This window comes from Podarcis erhardii, assembly GCF_964252035.2.
Source record: "Podarcis erhardii genome assembly, chromosome: 9".
Classification (NCBI taxonomy): Eukaryota; Metazoa; Chordata; class Lepidosauria; order Squamata; family Lacertidae; genus Podarcis; species Podarcis erhardii.
This window is the reverse complement of record NC_138512.1, coordinates 78631811-78651618: the sequence shown is the minus strand read 5'-3', so window position 1 is coordinate 78651618 and position 19808 is coordinate 78631811. Positions and strand designations below refer to the sequence as shown.

Genomic DNA, 19808 nt, shown 5'->3' with positions numbered 1-19808 from the left:
GGGTCCCCTACCCCTGCTCTAGACCGCTATGGCTCCAGCCACGTTTTATGAGATAGGTCGGATGGGCTACTCACACAAGACGCGCAGGGTGATGGCTGGAGATGTGCTGCTGGCTTTCTCGTTCCGAGCAACGCAGTGGAATGTTCCTGCGTCACCGCTGGCCAACGCCAAGAAGACCAGGGAGCTCTCCACTCCCTCCTGCAGCCACTTAGCATTCTTGTACCACGTGTAGGTGGTCCCATCTCCAGGCCCCAAGGTGGACATGCAGGTCAGGGTGACTCGCTCGCCTTCGGGTAACTCTTGGGATGGGCTGGCCACCACCCTAGCAGCTGGGAGAAGAGCAGAGACTGTTGATCATAGAATCATAGAATAGAATAGAATTTATTATTTATACCCCACCCATCTGGCTGGGTTTTCCCCAGCCACTTTGGGCGGCTCCCAACAAAGTATTAAAATACAGTGGTCTAAAAATATATATTAAAAAATAATAATACACTGGTCTGTTAAACATTAACAGCTTCCCTAAAGAGGGCTGCCTTCAGATGTCTTCTAAAAGTCTGGTAGTTGTTGTTGTCTTTGACATCTGGTGGGAGGGCGTTCCACAGGGCGGGTGCCACTACCAAGAAGGCCCTCAGCCTGGTTCCCTGTAACCTCACATCTCGCAGGGAGGGAACCACCAGAGCTGGACCCCAGTGTCTGGGCAGAACAATAGGGGTGGAGACGCTCCTTCAGGTATATTGGACCAATGTCATTTAGGGCTTTCAAGATCAGCACCAACACTTTGAATTGTGCTCGGAAATGTACTGGGAGCCAATGTAGGTATTTCAAGACCAGTGTTACATGGTCTTGGTGGTCACTCCCAGTCACCAGTCTAGCTGCTGCATTCTGGATTAGTTGTAGTTTCCAGGTCACCTTCAAAGGTAGCCCCACATAGAGTGCATTGCAGTAGTCCAAGTGAGAGGTAACCAAAGCATGCACCACTCTGGCGAGACAGTCTGTGGGCAGGGAGGGTCTCATCCTGCGTACCAGATGGAGCTGGTAAACAGCTGCCCTGGACACAGAGTTGACCTATGCCTCCATGGACAGCTGTGAGTCCAAAATGACTCCCAGGCTGCGCACCTGGTCCTTCAGGGGCACAGTTACCCCATTCAGGACCAGGCAGTCCTCCACACCTGCCCGCCTCCTGTCCCCCAAAAACAGTACTTCTGTTTTGTCAGGATTCAGCCTCATAGAAATGTGGAGTTGGAAGGGACCCCAAGGGTCATCTAGTCGAACCCCCGTGCTGTGCAGGAACCACACCCACCTGGTGAGTGGTGTTGACCAAGCAAAGCTAGAAGGGCAAGCCCAAATCAAGTGGAGATACAAAGGTGTTTCATACTGAGCCGAATCGCTGGACTTCGCTGCCAGGGCTAGCTGTACAGACTCTGGGGTCTCACTCTGCTCTGCCAGAGAGTCTTTTAACTGGAGATGTTATGTTTTGCAATATAAAAACACAAAATGCATAACATAACGATATAATGAACAATACCCCACCACACATTTAAAAGGCCATAGATTGATGAACAGCCAAAGGCTTGGTTGATGAAGAATGTTCCTCTCCTGGCACCTAAAGATATGGAACGAAGGCTCCAGGTGAGCCTCCCTGGGGAGAGTGTTCCACCAGTGGGGAGCCGCTACAGAAAAGGTCCTGTTCTCATGCTGCTACCCTCTGAACCTTTCGTAGAGCAGACACCCAAAGAAGGGCCTCAGAGGATAATCGCAGGGTCTGGGTTTGATCACATGCGGAGAGGCGGTCTTTGAGGTATTGCAGCCCTGAGCCATGTAAGCTTTCAAAACCAGCACTTTGAATTCGACCCAGAAACTAATTGGCAGCCAGGATTGGATTTATATGCTCAAACCGGCTTGCTCTGGTGAGCAACCTGGCCACTGAATTCTGCACCAGTTCCAGAGGCAGCCACAACCCATTGCAATAATCTTACTTTGAGCAACCCATTGCAATAAAACACACAACCCATTGCAATAATCTTACTTTGAGCACCGAAGAATCTCGCAGTGGTGGCGTTCCCATACGCGTTGGAGGCCACACACTGGTACTCGCCCTGGTCTTCTGGAAGGACCTTCTGGATTTCCAGCTTCAAAGAGTTGCGTGTGGTGCTGATGCTGATCCGCTGGCTGGGAGCCGAGTGCGAGCTGGTGGTGGCGATCAGCCGCTTGTCCCGGTAAAGGCTCAGGGAGGACTGGGGGTTGCTGTCGACAGTGCAGTAGATGATGGCCAGCTGCCCTTCCTGGGTCTCCTGGAACAAGGAGAGGGAGGGGGCCCTCGGGGGGTCTGTGCAGGAGAAACAAGATCGTTGCATGCACACCTTAGGAGCAGGTACATTTCCCCGTTCGTAGGTGGGCCTCCCCTCCAACTGAACAGAAACGCCACACTGATCCCAAATTAGGACGGAAATTTCAGTTTCTCTTGTCTTTTATGTCTCCCTTCTTAAATTCAGTTCTCCACATTTCCCATGTTAGCTTGCAAAATATTGCATGTTGCATATGTGGGTGTGCATTTTCTCCTAACACATACATTCTTGCATGCCATTTTCTCTAATAGAATGCATTTTTGTATGTCTTTCCCACTAACATGCGCATGGCTGCGCACACTCTCTGCTCAGGTGTGCACTTTTGGCGGGAGAGCTGTTCTGCAAAATTCTAGGAAGAGAGAATTTCAAAGGAGAGCTGCGTTTCGCTTTGCGTATTTCCCTGGGAGGTACAAGTTAGATAAGTTTGCATTTAAATGAGGACTGAATTTCTACTCTACCCTGAATCCCAGCTGCCTAAAGTGGCGGGGAATTCCAGGATCAGCTGCAGAAGTCCCTTGTCTCACAATTCTAAGGCCTCATCCACACTTACTTTTCTTCTGCTCTTTCCATGCAGGGTCCGTGCTTTAAAGCTCCGTATTCAAGCTTTCCCCCAGAAAAATTGCTCTTTAGAGCTCAATTGGAACAAACATCAATCTGTGAAAAACCCAAATTGCTGAGGGCTGTGATTTGGCTGTGATTTGGCTTTAAAGAGCGGTCTGCATGGGGGAAATCTTCGGAGAAAAATGGGGAGGGAGAAGGACCTTTGGACAAGTGTTAAACTACAGACCTCTGCCCTGAAAAGTGTGGGGTGAAAATGAAGTGTGGATAAGCCCTGTGCATGCTGCTCCCTATTTCAAACTGCCGTTTTGCATGTGGGTTTCAGGGTTTTAGTAAAAAGCAAACCGAGACCTAAGTTGTCTCTGCAAACCTGACATCTTCCCATCCTTGGATCAGAGGAAGGCAGACTGGAGAAGTGGCACGCAGAGCTCTGTCTTTCCACACCTCAGTGCCACTTCCTGCCCCACAGAAACCAACACCAGACAATAATCTGCCTAATTGTAGGGCTGGCCCTGCAGATCATCTCTATAGTTGTGACCGACCCTTGGAATACCATATAGGAGCCAGTGTGATGTGTTGTCGTTGGACTAGGACCTGGGAAAACAGGGTATAATAATAATAATAATAATAATAATAATAATAATAATAATAATAATAATAATAATAATAATTTATTTATACCCCGCCCATCTGGCTGGGCTTCCCCAGCCACTCTGGGCGGCTTCCAACAGAATATTAAAATACAATAACCTATTAAACATTAAAAGCTTCCCTAAACAGGGCTGCCTTTAGATGTCTTCTAAAAGTCTGGTAGTTGTTTATCTCTTTGACATCTGGTGGGAGGGCATTCCACAGGGCGGGTGCCACGACTGAGAAGGCCCTCTGCCTGGTTCCCTGTAACTTGGCTTCTTGTAGTGAGGGAACCACCAGAAGGCCCTTGGAGCTGGACCTCAGTGTCTGGGCAGAACGATGGGGGTGGAGACACTCCTTCAGGTATACTGGACCGAGGCCGTTTAGGGCTTTCAAGGTCAGCACCAACACTTTGAATTGTGCTCGGAATCAAGTCCCCGCTCAGTTCTCCAGGGGCTAGACCCAGGGCTGTCTTAAGCATATGCGGCACCGGGGTGCAAGGATCCGTCTGCCCCCCCCCCCGGTTGCCCAGTCCCAGGCATGCAGGAGGGTGGAACCGGATGGCCAGCTGCCTCAGCGTCTCAGCTGCCTCAGTTTTTATACTGTATCTTATGCTGCTTTTACAATTAAGTGTTTTAAATGTGTTGTTAGCCGCCCTGAGCCCGGTTTTTGAACTGGTAAGGGCTGGGTATAAATAAAATATTATTATTATTATTATTATTATTATTATTATTATTATTATTATTATCATCATCATCATCATCATCATCATCATCATTATTATTATTATTATTAGGCCCTCTACCTGGTTCTTTGTAACCTCACTTCTTGCAGGGAGGGAACCGCTAAAAGGCCCTCGGAGCTGGACCTCCGTGTCCGGGCTGAACGATGGTATATATACAGTATATTTCCTTCAGGTATACTGTATATATATCTGTAGATGCTCCCAGATGCTGAGCCACAACTCCCCTATTTGCTGACCATTAACCATGCTGGCTGGGGCAGGGGGTTGAAATCCAGCAACCCCTGAGAAACCACAGGTTCCCCATCCCTGACACGAAGTGTGCTCTGAACATGAAGCGCAAGAGGGAACGTCAGGAAACTCACAGAAGACGCTCAGGCCAATAGCCTGGGATATCTCACTCCCTTTGTCATTCTGCACCTTGCAGGAGTAATAGCCAGTGTCTCCCACCGAAACCTCATGGAAGACCAGGATCCGGGCGCTGCCTTCCTTGATCCAGATGTTATTCTTGTACCAGCTGTAGTGGATCTCCTGCTTGTCTTCTCCAGGGACGTCGCAGGTCAGCGTGACTGTCTCCCCTTCCCTGACACTGGAAGAAGGGCTGATGGACAGCAGAGCAGCTGGAAGATTAGGGGAGAAGGAACCGTGAGAAAAAGCTAGTTTCAGTAATGCCATACTTGGAACGACCCCAGAATCTTGCAAGACAACCTGCAGTTTTATATTTAAAGCAGACGAATAAATGAGTAAGTTAAGTTAATTTGGAATATGCAGAAAATGAAAATGAAATAAAGGAACTGCAGAAAAGCGGGGGGGGGGGGAGGAAGTCAAGTTTCAAAATGTTGAAATTATTGTAAAGTTATTGAAATGTATAAAATTGAAAATCAGAAATAAAAATGGAATGACCCTGGAATTAATGGTGCTGGTCACACTCCTTCACTGGGTTACATGTCTAGTCAAGGGACAGCAAGGAGATTTGTAGCTCTATTTACCATGTTCTATTCAAAATCACTATTTCCCAGTAGTGATGTATGGAAGTGAGAGCTGGACCATAAAGAAGACTGATCGCTGAAGAATTGATGCTTTTGAATTCTGGTGCTGGATGAGACTCTTGCGAGTCCCATGGACTGCTGCTCTTTGGGGCTGGAGGGGGGATAATATTTTTTTTCTTGATTTCCCCCTCTAAAAACTAGGTGCGCCTTAAGGTCAGGTGCGCCTTATTTAGCGAAAAATACGGTAAATACGTACACAGATACATACACCAAAGTCCCTCTCCTTGGTACTCACAGAAAACATAGAGGGTTACCCCTTCGGCCACGCCAGTGCCCATAGAGTTTTCTGCCTCACAGTGGTACAGGCCATAATCCTCACGGGCAGCACTGCTGATGGTTTTCAGCGGCTCACTTCCGCAGGAGACGCCATCTTTGAACCACCTGTAGGCGGTGACTTCGGGGTTGCTGCTGTCCACAGTGCATGTCAGGGCTGCCTCATCGCCCACTCGGATGTTCTTGGAGGAGGGATTGAGCGACACTTTCACGCCTTTGGGGGGATCTAAGAGCAAGCAGAAGACTTTGAGACGAAGAACAGGAATGGCGGTGGCTCGCTGAGCACAACATCCCTTTTCTTGAGCACTGAATCCATCAGAGGGAAATGAAGGCTGTCTTTTCATAAGAAGGTTAAAAGGTCAGGCCAACAGAATATCTAGTCCACCAACCTGTTCTCACAGTGGCTGAACACATGCCTCTTCCGGGAAACCCAGTACAGCAGGATTCGAACACAAGAGCAACATTTCCCCCTCCTGTGGCTTCCGAGAACTAGGATTCAGAAGCATTGCAGCCTTCAAGTGTGGAGGCAGTGCATAGCCATCCAGGCCAGTAGCCATCAAGTCTTCTCCGTGAATTTGCCTAATCCTCTTTTAAAGCCATCTAGGTTGGCAGCCAGGGACGTGGGTGGCGCTGGGGGTTAAACCACTGAGCCTAGGACTTGCAGATCAGAAGGTTGGCGGTTTGAATCCCCGCGACGGGGTGAGCTCCTGTTGCTCGGTCCCTAGAATCATAGAATCATAGAATCATAGAGTTGGAAGAGACCACAAGGGCCATCGAGTCCAACCCCCTGCCAAGCAGGAAACACCATCAGAGCACTCCTGACATATGGTTGTGAAGCCTCTGCTTAAAGACCTCCAAAGAAGGAGACTCCACCACACTCCTTGGCAGCAAATTCCACTGTCGAACAGCTCTTACTGTCAGGAAGTTCTTCCTAATGTTTAGGTGGAATCTTTTTTCTTGTAGTTTGGAACCATTGCTCCGTGTCCACTTCTCTGGAGCAGCAGAAAACAACCTTTCTCCCTCCTCTATGTGACATCCCTTTATATATTTGAACATGGCTATCATATCACCCCTTAACCTCCTCTTCTCCAGGCTAAACATCCCTGCTCCTGCCAACCTAGCAGTTCGAAAGCACATCAAAGTGCAAGTAGATAAATAGGTACCACTCCAGAGGGAAGGTAAACAGCGTTTCCGTGCGCTGCTCTTGTTCGCCAGAAGCGGCTTAGTACTGGTGGCCACATGACCCAAAAGCTGTACGCCGGCTCCCTCGGCCAATAAAGCGAGATGAGCACCGCAACCCCAGAGTCGGCCACGACTGGACCTAATGGTCAGGGGTCCCTTTACCTTTTTTACAGGTTGGCAGCCATCACTGTCTTTTCATTATTAGGGTGCTGTATTAATTATTATTAATTACAGTGGTGGTAATAATAATAATAATAATAATAATAATAATAATAATTTATTTATACCCCGCCCTCCCCAGCCAGAGCCAGGCTGAGAGTGGCTAACACAAGTAAAATTACAGTAAAAACGTAACAGGAAAAGAAAAAAACCATTTTAAAATACAGGTTAAAATGCAATTTAAAATGCAGCCTCATTTTAAAAGTAGTCCATAGATCAAAACCATAAGGGGAGGGGAACATAAGGGTCAGACTGAGTCCAAACCAAAGGCCAGTGGAACAGCTCTGTCTTGCAGGCCCTGCAAGTCAAGTCCCTCAGGGCCCTAGTCTCTTGGGACAGAGCGTTCCACCAAGTCGGGGCCACTACTGAAAAGGCCCTGGCCCTAGTTGGGACCAATCCAACCACCTTGCGACCTGGGACCTCCAAAATGTTGTCATTTGTGGACCTTAAGATCCTCCACGGGGCATACCAGGAGAGGCGGTCCCATAGGTACGTACGTGAGTCCTAGGCCACATAGGGCTTTAAAGGTCAAAACCAGCACCAATGGTAACCTCTGGTTATGAACTTAATTCATTCCGGAGGTCTGTTCTTAACCTGAAACCGTTTTTAACCTGAGGTACCACTTTAGCTAATGGGGCCTCTCGCTGCCCCCACGCCACCGCCGCGCAATTTCTGTTCTTATCCTGAGGTAAAGTTCTTAACCCGAGGTACTACTTCTGGGTTAGTGGAGTCTGTAACCCGAAGTGTTTGTAACCCGAGGTGTTTGTAACCTGAGGTACCACTGTAATTAAATTTAAATACTGCCATTCATTGGAAGATCACAGGGCACGTTACAGCATAACCACGCAAAATGGGAACACAAAACGCAAGAAACACAAGAACTCCGCTCCCACAAACACATCCTTATATTATTCATTAAATTTCTTTGAAAGCTACCTGGACTAGAAAGGCAGGGCATCAATGATTGCTGCTTTCACCCATCTGTCTCAAGAGACAACGGAGTACGCCTCCAAGGGTGAAGTCAAACCGCTGTGTTAGCAGCACTCAAGTGACTTCTCTGGGCAGTGTGTCTGGAGGTCCTGGGCTGCCCAGATGACAAGACCCCCCCCTCCCCTCCCCGCCTCGCTGATGGGGTCCAAAGGAAAACAGAGCAAGACGTTTGGCACCAGCTTGGCTGAAGGAGTTGCCGGAAGGAGGAGTACAATATGCCATCCAACCATCTTAGGGACTCCGCTCTGATTTGTGTAGCGTTTACTCCCGAGCCTTTTCTTTTCCCAAAGATGTCCCTCAAGGTAGCTGAGGTTTGGGGTCAGAGTTCCCTACTCCTAGAGGGGCTCCCTTCCCAGGTTGAGGACCCTCATCTGCCCCTCACTTCCCTCTCTACAACATGTCCAGAACCGAATTCTTGATTGTTGGAGCCACTCATGGTCTCATCTGCTCCATTCACCTGAGCCTGTCTTCGCCCCTAACTCACTTATTAACAACAGTAACAACAACCGTTCTATTCCACTTTTCTACACAGGACTTAGACGTAGAAGTAATTTCTTTGTTGTCACTGATATCTGCCCCTCCTGGCTGCTCCATCCTCCTCATATGGATAAACTCACGTTTCACGTTGAGTGTGATTCTTCCCGTGGCCACCTGCTCCCCAACAGACACCTCGCAGCTCAGTTCCCGGTTGTGGTCCTTCCAGGTCAAGGAAGTGGTCAGAGTTTGCTTCCTGAGTGATGCCGCCGTGTCCAGCTGCAGTGTCTTGGACACAAGCGAGGTTGTCGTGTCGTAGCCAAGCCATCTCATGGAGATGCTGTCATAGGGACAGGTGTAGGGGCTGGAGCAGCTGAAGGACACCTCCATCCCTTCGCGAAGGTCATCTGGGGAGGCAATGGTGGGGATGTCGACCGAGTCTAAGGAGAAAAGGCAAAAGGATGGGCTTAGCTGAGCAGAATCTTCTGAGTTAGGAAGGATAAACTCTTTGCTCGTCTGAAGATTGCAGGGCAGTTCACAACATAAAAATGCAAAATAAGAACATAAAATACACCATAAAACACAAACCAACCAACAATTCCATATTCACACAGATATAGATGACTGATTAATTGTCACTTGATTAGTTGTAGGTAAAAAAAGAGGGGAAGAGGGACACATGGGGGGAGGGAACATATGGGCATGATTTTCAGGTGGGATAAATTACATACCAGAAAATACAGATTGTGCTATTAAACCTGATTTGGCATTTTGCAAAAAGGAAAGCGACTGGGAAATGAACTGGAAAGTGTAGGATAACTTTTGCTTGACACAACATGGGCTAACCTCCCCGCAGATCAGAAAGGCTGCTCATTAAATAGCCAACTTTGTCTAACCAGCCAATCTGGTTCCAGCCAACCAGGGTGAATGCTCAATAAACACATACCCTCCAACCTTTGAAAATAGGGACATTCTGTTCCATGGTGTTGGTGGAGGTGATGATCATCATCATCATCAGAATGTTGCCCCAGCACTCTGGGTGGCTTCCAATGTATATAAAAACATTTTTTTAAAAAAACTTCCCTATACAGAGCTGCCTTCCGATGTCTTCTAAAGGTTGTACAGTTACTTATCTCCTTGGCTTGGAGGGTAATTCCATACCCTCCAACACTTTTCTGATAAAAATAGGGGCATCCTAAGGAAAAGCGTACCAACAAAGGTCCGTATAGTTAAAGCTATGGTTTTCCCAGCAGTGATGTATGGAAGTGAGAGCTGGACCATAAAGAAGGCTGATCGTCGAAGAATGGATGCTTTTGAATTATGGTGCTGGAGGAGACTCTTGAGAGTCCCATGGACTGCAAGAAGATCAAACCTCTCCATTCTGAAGGAAATCAGCCCTGAATGCTCACTGGAAGGACAGATCCTGAAGCTGAGGCTCCAATCCTCATGAGAAGAGAAGACTCCCTTGAAAAGACCCCGATGTTGGGAAAGATAGAGGGCACAAGTAGAAGGGGATGACAGAGGACGAGATGGTTGGACAGTATTCTCAAAGCTACCAGCAAGAGGTTGACCAAACTGCGGGAGGCAGTGGAAGACAGGAGTGCCTGGCCTGCTCTGGTCCAGGGGGTCACGAAGAGTCGGACACAACTAAACAACAACAACAAAGGAAAAGCGGGACATTCTAGGATCAAGTCAGAAACCAGGATGGCTTCTGTAAATCCAGGATTGTCCCTTGGAGTGTTTGTAAACAGGTTGTTTGGAAGGTGACCTAAAGAAGATGTCACAGGCTAAAAGCAGTTAGAAATGCACAAGCAGAAGTGAAGCTCAGCTCAAAGAGAATGCTTTATATTCTCTGTTTTTGAATATGGGACACCGGCTTTCCATTGCAAATATGCTTAAGTTTCAGATTTCAGCTTTAATTAGCTGCGCTCAAGTTTTTCTGTTTCGTTTTCTTGGAGGAACAGCCTGAGAAATGCCTGGGCTAAAGATAGAATGAGGAACTGAGCAGAGCGCCTGTGTTCTGGGTGTACACTGGGCTGGGAGGACAAATTTGTGCATAAACTCGGTGAATGGTTATCACTGAGGGGAAGCTGACGATGGGAAGAGAATCAGCTGGAAGGAGACACCCCAACCTGGTTAAACAAAAGGGAATAGAAAGGGATGGTCTGTTTTGCTTAATGTATGTAGGGTTTGGTGTCAGCGTTGCTCGTGCAGGTTCTCTGCTGTTCACTTGTGTTCCTTTGGTGGTGAGAGAGGTTGGGGTTGGCCTAGGGTGTGGTTGTTTGTTTGTGGTTGGCTGTGGTGGTCTTTGTCTTCGTGCGTGAGTGGGGTGGGTGGGTGTTTTGGATCAGGTTAGCCATCTTGATTTGTATGCTGTTGGTGGATTTTTGTCGTCGTCTTGTTGGGCTGTGTATGTGATGAAGGGGAGCCATACCGGGGTGAAGGCGTCTTCTTCTATTTGTCCCCATGTCAGTTTCAGTTTATTGGCTAATTTTTCTTGTAGGGCTGTTTCCCATACTATTTGGTGCCATTGCTCCATGCTTACTCCTGACAGGTCTCTCCAGTGTCTGGTTATGGTGTTTCTGGCTGCTGGAAGTAGGAACATTGCCACCTGACCCCACCCATCTTCCCCCACTCCATCCCTTTTCTTCCTAATGTCTCAACAAATGAAACAGATTTGTAAAAATGTTACATGGATAAAATACGAGAGACATTACACATACTTCTGTATATCAAGAAAATCTTTAATAAAACAAAAAAGAAAGAAAGAAAGAAAGAAAGAAAGAAAGAAAGAAAGAAAGAAAAGAAAGGGATGGTCTGGGTGTCCAGAATCTCTGGTTACAAACACTTCAGGTTACGAGCTTCTCTAACCCCGAAAAAAGCTGCTCCTGTTTGCGAACTTTGCCCCAGGTTGCAAATGGAAATCGTGCGCTAGAGGCCCCATTAGCGAAAGCGTGCCTCAGGATAAGAACGGTTTCAGCTTAAGAACGGACCTCCGGAACGAATTAAGTTCATAACCAGAGGTATCACTGTATTTCTGTTAAATCTTACATCTGTAGTCAGGAAGCTGCTTGGGGATCTGTTAGTGGTTTCTGGCTTTGCATCGTGCCATTCAGAGTTGTATTAGGTACTGGGAGATGTAAGATAGAGTGATAATTGTATTTTAAATTGGGGTTTCAGAGTTTTTAGGGGTTTTTAAATGTCTTATGTAGATTTTTCAATTTCATTGTTCTGTATGGGATGTTGTGCACTCCAGCTCCCTGGCTGATGGGAGTTGTAGTCCAAAACATCTGGAAGGCAGCAGGATGAAGAAGGCTGGCTTAAGCCCTGAGGACAGGTAGGCTTAGCAAAAACAGTCGAGAGATTGGGATGCATCTCAGAGCAGACTTTTGTGGGCAGGGAGTGTCTGGTTACTTACCGGTGATGGTTAAAACAACCCCCTTTTGATCAGACCAGCGGTTCCCCTCGCTGATTTCGAACCGGAAGGTGTACTTGCCGGCATCTGCAGTTGTCACACCCCTCAGAAGCAAGGTGCAGTTGCGCTGGAGGGGGTCTCCCAGCAGCCCTGTGCGTCCTTGAAACCGATCCTCAATGCTACCAGGAGTTGCTGAGTGGTAAGCCAAAGCCTTCTGCCCTGTGATATCTTTGTACCAAATGGCCGTGATGCCATTTGGGACAGCGACATTGCTGGGGTAGCTGAAGGTGCACGGGATGACGACGCAGGAGTCTTTGACACTCCACAAATGTTCGGGGGTCGTGACAGCCCAGGAACCAAAGGCTGCAATAGAAATTATTATTATTTATTTATATCCCACCTTTCCCCCTGAAAGGACTTGTTACTGAAGGGGGAAGGAATGGGTTCTGTGCAGTCAGTCTGAAACGGGACCCAAAATCCTCATTTTTCCTCCTCCAAGGGAGCATTTCTAAAATGCATTAACTTGAGCTCTTGAGTCAATGTATAAACAGAAAGCCAGCTGTATAAACAAGTGCTCAAAGCCCTCTCCTTTATCAGTCCGTGACGGCAATGGATGGCCTTGCCAGTTCCAGTGGAGCAGGGATGGCACGTCTGGGTCTTATGTTACTTCCTGACCACAGTGATGCACAGACCTTGTCAGCCTCCCGGGAATGGCGCCAGGAGGACTCTTAGAATTGGTGACCTTCTTACCCCAAGATAAGGAATACAGGAACAGGAACACCCTTTTATGGTCAAGAGCACAGGGACAGGGACACCCTTTTATGGTTAAGAGTACACGAGCAGGAACATCTGTGATGTCAACTTACGTGTATAAGCTTACGTGTCTGGATTCCTGGGGAAGGGGGGAGAGGGTGCCTGGAGGATATATATACTGCATGAAATCTCTCATTTCTTTGGACTTGCTGTGAACTGACCACGCATGTGCCTTCTGCTATCCGGAGAGCAGAATAAACTCTTTCTCTGAATCAACCTCGGTGTCATTTGACTCCTTCCTCCCTGTTCTGGGAGCAACGCTCACCCTACCAATCGGTAAAGACTAATAAGGCTACATTTCAGCAATCAGGTTTAGTATTTAGCAAACATACCTTGGGCAACATAACTGGAGAATGCAAAAAGGAAGAAGGGCAAAGGCATAGCCGGTGGGAGCGGCTGATTCAAGGGCAAATTCCTGGAGGGGAAAGCAAAGCAAAGTTCACAGTTAGATTCAAGACCTCCCCAAAAGATGAGCACACCTTTGACCAAATGGGCCACGGAATGTGGAATGCCTGTGGCCCACCAGATGCTGTTGGACTACAACTCCCATCATTCCCTGCAATTGGGGCTGGTGGGAGCTGGGGTCTATGAGCATCTCGAAGCCTTCAGGTTCCCTGTCCCTGTTTCAGGGGGAGACGCCAAACACTGAACCTGGGACCTTCTTTGTGCAATGCATGTGCTCGATCTCTGAGCTATGCGCTCTCTCAATGTGCTAAATAATAATAATAATTATTATTTATTATTTATTATTTATACCCCACCCATCTGGCTGGGTTTTCCCAGCCACTCTGGGCGGCTTCCAACAAAATATTAAAATACATTAGTCTATTAAACATTAAAAGCTTCCCTGAACAGGGCTGCCTTCAGATGTCTTCTAAAAGTCTGGTAGTTGTTTTTCTCTTTGACATCTGGTGGGAGGGCGTTCCACACGGCGGGTGCCACTACCGAGAAGGCCCTCTGCCTGGTTCCTTTTAACTTGGCTTCTCACAGCAAGGGAACCGCCAGAAGGCCCTCAGCGCTGGATCTCAGTGTCTGGGCAGAATGATGGGGGGTGGAGACGCTCCTTCAGGTATACTGGACCGAGGCTGTCTAGGGCTTTCAAGGTCGGCACCAACACTTTGAATTGTGCTCGGAAACGTACTGGGATCCAGTGTAGGTCTTTCAAGACAGGTGCTATGTGTCTCGGCGGCCACTCCCAGTCACCTGTCCAGGTGCCGCATTCTGGATTAGTTGTAGTTTCCGGGTCACCTTCATTTATTTATTTTTTTATAAATATATTTTATTAATTCTCCATTGGAAAAAAAAATACAATCACACCACATTACAAATTCTATTAATTTTCAATTTTTTGACTTCCTTCAGCCTCTCTGCCAATCATCCGAATTGTGACTTCTTTAGTTACACATTTCCAAATTTTGCTATTGCCTTTATGCCTACCTCCCACTTCTATTTTCCCTTTTTACAATATTTCCTATATTATTACAGAGCTTCTTTAAATGCCACTAACGTTATTCCATTGTCACTTATACATTCCCAATACTCAACTAACTTTCCCCAGTCCTCGATGAACTTTTGATCTCGTAGATATCTGATCTTCCCAGTCAGTTTATCAAATTCTGCATAGTCCATCAGCATAGTCCTTCAAAGGTAGCCCAACGGAGAGAACATGGCAGTATTCTGGTGCTAGAGGAGACTCTTGAAAGTCCCATGGACTGCAAGAAGATCAAACTAATCCATTCTGAAGGAAATCAGCCCTGAGTGCTCACTGGAAGGACAGATCGTGAAGCTGAGGCTCCAAGACTTTGGACACCTCATGAGAAGAGAAGACTCCCTGGAAAAGATCCTGATGTTGGGAAAGATGGAGGGCACAAGGAGAAGGGGACGACGGAGGACGAGATGGTGGGACAGTGTTCTCGAAGCTACGAACATGAGTTTGACCAAACTGCGGAAGGCAGTGGAAGACAGGAGTGCCTGGCCTGCTCTGGTCCAGGGGGTCACGAAGAGTCAGACACGACTAAACGACTAAGCAACAACAGTGCGCACCCCAGAAATGATCTCTTTCAGCTTCTGCCTTCTGGAAGAAGGTCCAGGGTTATAAAGACTAGGACTAGCTGTCTGAGAAACAGTTTCTATCCAAATGCAATTTGGGTTTTAAACGCAGTGTAAGGAGTCTCTATGGGAATATATTGTATTTAATTATGGGGTATCAGAGTTTTTAGGAGGCTAACCATGTTGGGATGGCTGGGGTAGCAGGCTTGTTGGTTTTTGAATGTCTATACAGATTTTTCAATTTCGTTGTTCTGTATGGGACAATGACAATAAAGATTATCGTATCGTATCTAGGCAGTGGTTTCGACTAGATGCCTCTAGTCCAACACTACAATTCTAGGATTTCAACTGTTGCCACATAGCTCTGTTGGCTCCCACGGTGGAATATTAAAAACTAATGAATAACGGTTGACCTGGGCCTGACTCGCAGAAGTGCAAAACTATTCCTTCTCCTGTTACGGTTTCAGTGATGCACTACGGGCTGGGAAGGTCTATCAAAACCAAGCGACATCTGGGCATTTGCCTGAGCATCCCACTCAGACCTCCAGATAGCAAGTGGACCAGGGCGTTTTTTCAGCTGGAACTTGCTGGACCTCTCAGGTGGGTGCCATTGCAATTATAAGAGAACAAGGGAGGCATTCGTGGTGAGTTCCAGCACCTCTTTTTCTAGAAAAATAGCACTGGGGACATCTATCAGGGAGAATAGGAAGCGGAGTGTTGCTCTCCGTCTCCCGTTCGAAACTTCCCGTCTGTTTCCTGAACTCAGCCCTTGGCAGCAGCTTCCAAATGAGTTTCATTTCTTCTCATCAGCCTCACCCATCTGACCCCAGAGCCCAAGTTCCTCTGCTCGCGGCAACAGGGCCTGACCAAGGCATGCCGAGTGTGGCTGTCTCTGATGGGCTCTGAAATCCAAAATCTGCATTAATGGCTTCAGTTTCCTTTGAGCAATCAACAGCCAATGGCCATAAACATCTGCAAAAAATAAAATAAAATCGCCTTTCCCTTGCCCAAGTCTATCTCTGGTCCTAAAAGGATTGATGCTGGAAGGCAATTGCTGAAGCCCTATACTGGGAAATCAGGGTTCACATCTCAGGAGAGTTTTTGATGTTGTTCAAATGGATTTATTTATTCTGACATGTGTTTATTACTTATTTATTTAAAAGTAGCTATTTCTTTTTTAAAAAATCAAAGTGACTTACAACAGAAATGCATAAAACCACACAGTAAAAACATACACACACACACACACACACTCTATATATATATATATATATATATATATATATATATATATATATATACCTTAATTAACTATTTTATCATCACAACAACCCTGTGAGGTGAGTTAGGCCAAGAAACTCTGTCTGATCCCTGGCCACCCTTTAATACTGTATTTTAGGGATGCGGGTGGCACTGTGGGTTAAACCACAGAGCCTAGGGCTTGCCGATCAGAAGGTCTGCGGTTCAAATCCCTGCGATGGGGTGAGCTCCTGTTGCTCGGTCCTTGCTCCTGCCAACCTAGCAGTTCGAAAGCACGTCAAAGTGCAAGTAGATGAATAGGTACCGCTCCAGCGGGAAGGTAAATGGCGTTTCCGTGCGCTGCTCTGGTTTGCCAGAAGCGGCTTAGTCCTGCTGGCCACATGATCCAGAAGCTGTACGCCGGCTTCCTCGGCCAGTAAAGCGAGATGAGCGCTGCAATCCCAGAGTCGGCCACGACTGGACCTAACGGTCAGGGGTCCCTTCACCTTTAATACTGTATTTTAAAATGCAAAATAGTGCTTGCTGCCAGGGACGGTGTGTAACAATAACTTCTCCCCCAGGTACCCTAATCCAGAACACTGAAAACTGCTTTCTCTCTGTGTGTCTGGATTTCCTCCCCACTTCAGAAGGATAGAAATGGAAAGTGTTGGACGTGGACCAGAGGGAGACCTCCATGTGTCTCCCTGCTTTGTTTTGAAGCACCAAGAGGCCCCCAGAGTGGCCTTGTTGCACTCTCTCTCAGCCCAACCTACTTCAGTGAGTCAAAAAGGCTGCTTTGTGATCTCGTGGGAGGAAAATGGAATGAGGGTAATATTGGATCAAGTCCTTCTTGCCTATCCATCATTCAAGCTTTAAAATGTTTTTCCATTTCCACTTGGGAATTTTATAGTGCCCGATGGAACATACCAAGCTTTGATTGAGCCGAGTAGATTGACATGGCGCTCTCTCTCTCTCTCTCTCTCTCTCTCTCCCCTCTCTCTGTGAGAGAGAGGGAGGGAGGGAGGGGGAGAGAGGTGTGCAGCCTGGGAGTCATTTTGGACACTGTCCATGGAGTCTGCATCTGTCCATGGAGGCACAGGTCAATTCTGTGTCCAGGGCAGCTGTCTCCCAGCTCCATCTGGTACGCAGGATGAGACCCTCCCTGCCCACAGACTGTCTTGCCAGAGTGGTGCATGCTCTAGTTATCTCCTGCTTGGACTACTGCAATGTGCTCTATGTGGGGCTACCTTTGAAGGTGACCCGGAAACTGCAACTAATTCAGAAGGCGGCAGCCAGACTGGTGACTGGGAGCGGCCGCCGAGACCACGTAACACCAGTTATACCTACATTGGCTCTCAGTATGTTTCCAAGCACAATTCAAAGTGTTGGTGCTGACCTTGAAAACCCTGAATGGCCTTGGCCCAGTAGACCTGAAGGAGCGTCTCCACCCCCATCGTTCTGCCTGGACACTGAGATCCAGCACCGAGAGCCTTCTGGGGGTTCCCTTCCTGCAAGAAGCGAAGTTACAGGAAACCAGGCAGAGGGCCTTCTCGGTGGTGGCACCCGCCCTGTGGAACGCCCTCCCACCAGATGTCAAAGAGAAGAACAACTACCAGATGGGAGCACAGGCGCTGAGTTGAGCCCAACATGGCGTGTGGGGGGGGGTGAGGTTACGTCTCCCAATGCAGCGCAGCCCGGGGGACATCAGGGCCAGGCCTGTCCAAGGTTGGTGCCAGAATAATAGTGGCAAGAAATTGGGAAAAAATGAAATCTTACCAACAATCACAGAGCGGCAAATTCTTATGATAGAATACCTGCAACTAGCAAAATTGCCTGGAAAAATTAGAGGAATGTCAAACCAAAAGGTATTTAGGGAATGGGAAATATTTAAAGAATACTTGAAAATGTACAGTACGGACAATAAGATACTTGCAGAAATAGAGTGATACTGATAACCAAGAATTATCTAAAATATAATAGTGGATTTTATATATTTATATACAAAATAAAATAATATGAATCTGTGCAAGGAATACAGATAATATAAGTAGTATAATGAGAATTATTGGAAGTTACTATTTTAATTTGTTATGTAAGTGTAATATATTGTATTTGTTTATGTTTGTTTTTCTGTCTTTTCTTACTCTATTGTTTTTTCTATTTGTACCATCTTTTGTATTATATGTTCTGTATATATTTTCTATGTGAAAATTAATAAAAATTTTATATTAAAAGAAAGCTTAGCCCTGTCCCAGCAGATATTGGGGGGTGGGTTGTAGAGTCCTTAGCCCCATGGGGTTGCCGTGCCTGTATGGGAGCAAGAGCCATAATTCAACTCTCTGCTGCATAAATAAGTTGTTGTGATGATGGTGATGGTGATTTGCATACTGCCCTTTACCCATAGCTCTCAGAGAAGGTGCTTACAACACAAAATCACAATGCAGAAACACACACAAAAAAACATAATAAAAACAAAGACAACCCAAGAATTCCCTCTTCCCCAGCACATTTTAAAAGGGCATTGGATGTCAATCAGCCCAAGGCCTGGTTCCTGAGGAATGCTTTTGCCTGGCACCTAAAGGTGCATAATGAAGGTGCCAGGCGAACTTCCCTGGGGAGAGCATTCCACAAGCAGGTAGCCACTGCAGAAAAGGCCCTGTTCTTATGTTATCTGTCCCAAATCTTCCACTCCTCAGTTTCACTGGGTCTGCAAGTGTTATGAAACGGAGAAAAGCTTTTCCCAATCCACTTTCTCTACGCCATGCATAATTCTATAAACTTCCATCATGTAACCTCTTACTCTAAACTAAAATGTCCCAAATGTTGCAACCTTCCTTCGTAGAGGAGCTGCTTCATAGCCTTTTCCAAACCTTTTCCAACTCTGCATACTCTCAAATAATCAGTAATGCTCAAGGCGGCTACCAATTGCAAAATAAGCACAACAACAACAACAACAACAACCAGTAACATGATTGAAATGGGTCTGCCTTGCCTTTTCCCAGAGAGCAGCTCCTCCTGCAACAGATCTCCACGGTCCTTAGGAACTCTCTGCCACACACAGTGGAGCGATGCTGCTTCTGGGCTTCTAAACGGGATGCTGGACCTCAAGGACAAAGCGGTCCAGGAGAATGCAGAACTTCTGGTCTGGGACAGCTTTATCTGCCTCCCGTTTTGGGAAGTCCCCCATTGTGTCAGCTGTTCTCATTCTGGGCCCAATCACTTAAAACGCTCATCATTCAGCACTGATGAGACATCTTGGGAGGGAGGAGGAGGAGGAGGAGGAAGAGGAAGAAGCAGCAGCAGGGAACAGCCTTCTGGGTTCAGTGCTGGGCACTGCAGTTCAAGATGGATGTGGGTGACAAGTTGGAAAGGATCCAGAGAGCAGCAAGAATGATAAACAGTTTCTCATGTCAAACCCTGGGAGGAACAACAGAAGGAACTGCAAGGAAACTAGGAGTTTTGGGGTTATGCAATTCCACAGAATCTGGTCTCAGCTGGCTGTTGTCACACACACAGAGTTAGGGATGTACTAAGTTACAGATTAAACATAATCCTCCCTTCTACGGGGGCTTCACTGACCAGATAAGAAGGACCCTGCAGCTGCATCAGGCCAAAAGGTCATCCTGTTTCCCACGGCAGACCCACCAAATGGGAAGCAGGCAAATATGAAGGCAAGAGCACCATCCTCTTGATGGCTTTGCAGCAGATTCTGCTGAGAGATATGGTGCTTAGAGCAAGTCACACTGCTGGCCCACTCAGCTAGTATTCCCAAGCTTGGGCCTGTGTCCCTAGGCTTACGGTGTATTGAAATCATAGAATCATAGAAT

General features: G+C 47.1%; 1 protein-coding gene across 1 annotated transcript in view; it reads right to left on the bottom strand.

Moving 5' to 3' along the window:
* The window catches only part of SIGLEC1 (sialic acid binding Ig like lectin 1), a 47663-nt gene extending 28456 nt beyond the window's left edge, over positions 1-19207 (bottom strand). The window contains exons 1-8 of the mRNA XM_081876616.1: positions 18974-19207; positions 13026-13108; positions 11884-12243; positions 8609-8905; positions 5563-5826; positions 4644-4898; positions 2030-2329; positions 75-329 (exon numbers count right to left, since the gene is read on the bottom strand). Of these exons, the coding sequence (XP_081732742.1) occupies positions 75-329; positions 2030-2329; positions 4644-4898; positions 5563-5826; positions 8609-8905; positions 11884-12243; positions 13026-13074 (1780 nt within the window). The 5' untranslated portion in view covers positions 13075-13108; positions 18974-19207. The remainder of the gene's footprint in view (positions 1-74; positions 330-2029; positions 2330-4643; positions 4899-5562; positions 5827-8608; positions 8906-11883; positions 12244-13025; positions 13109-18973) is intronic.
* Positions 19208-19808: the final 601 nt, after the last annotated feature.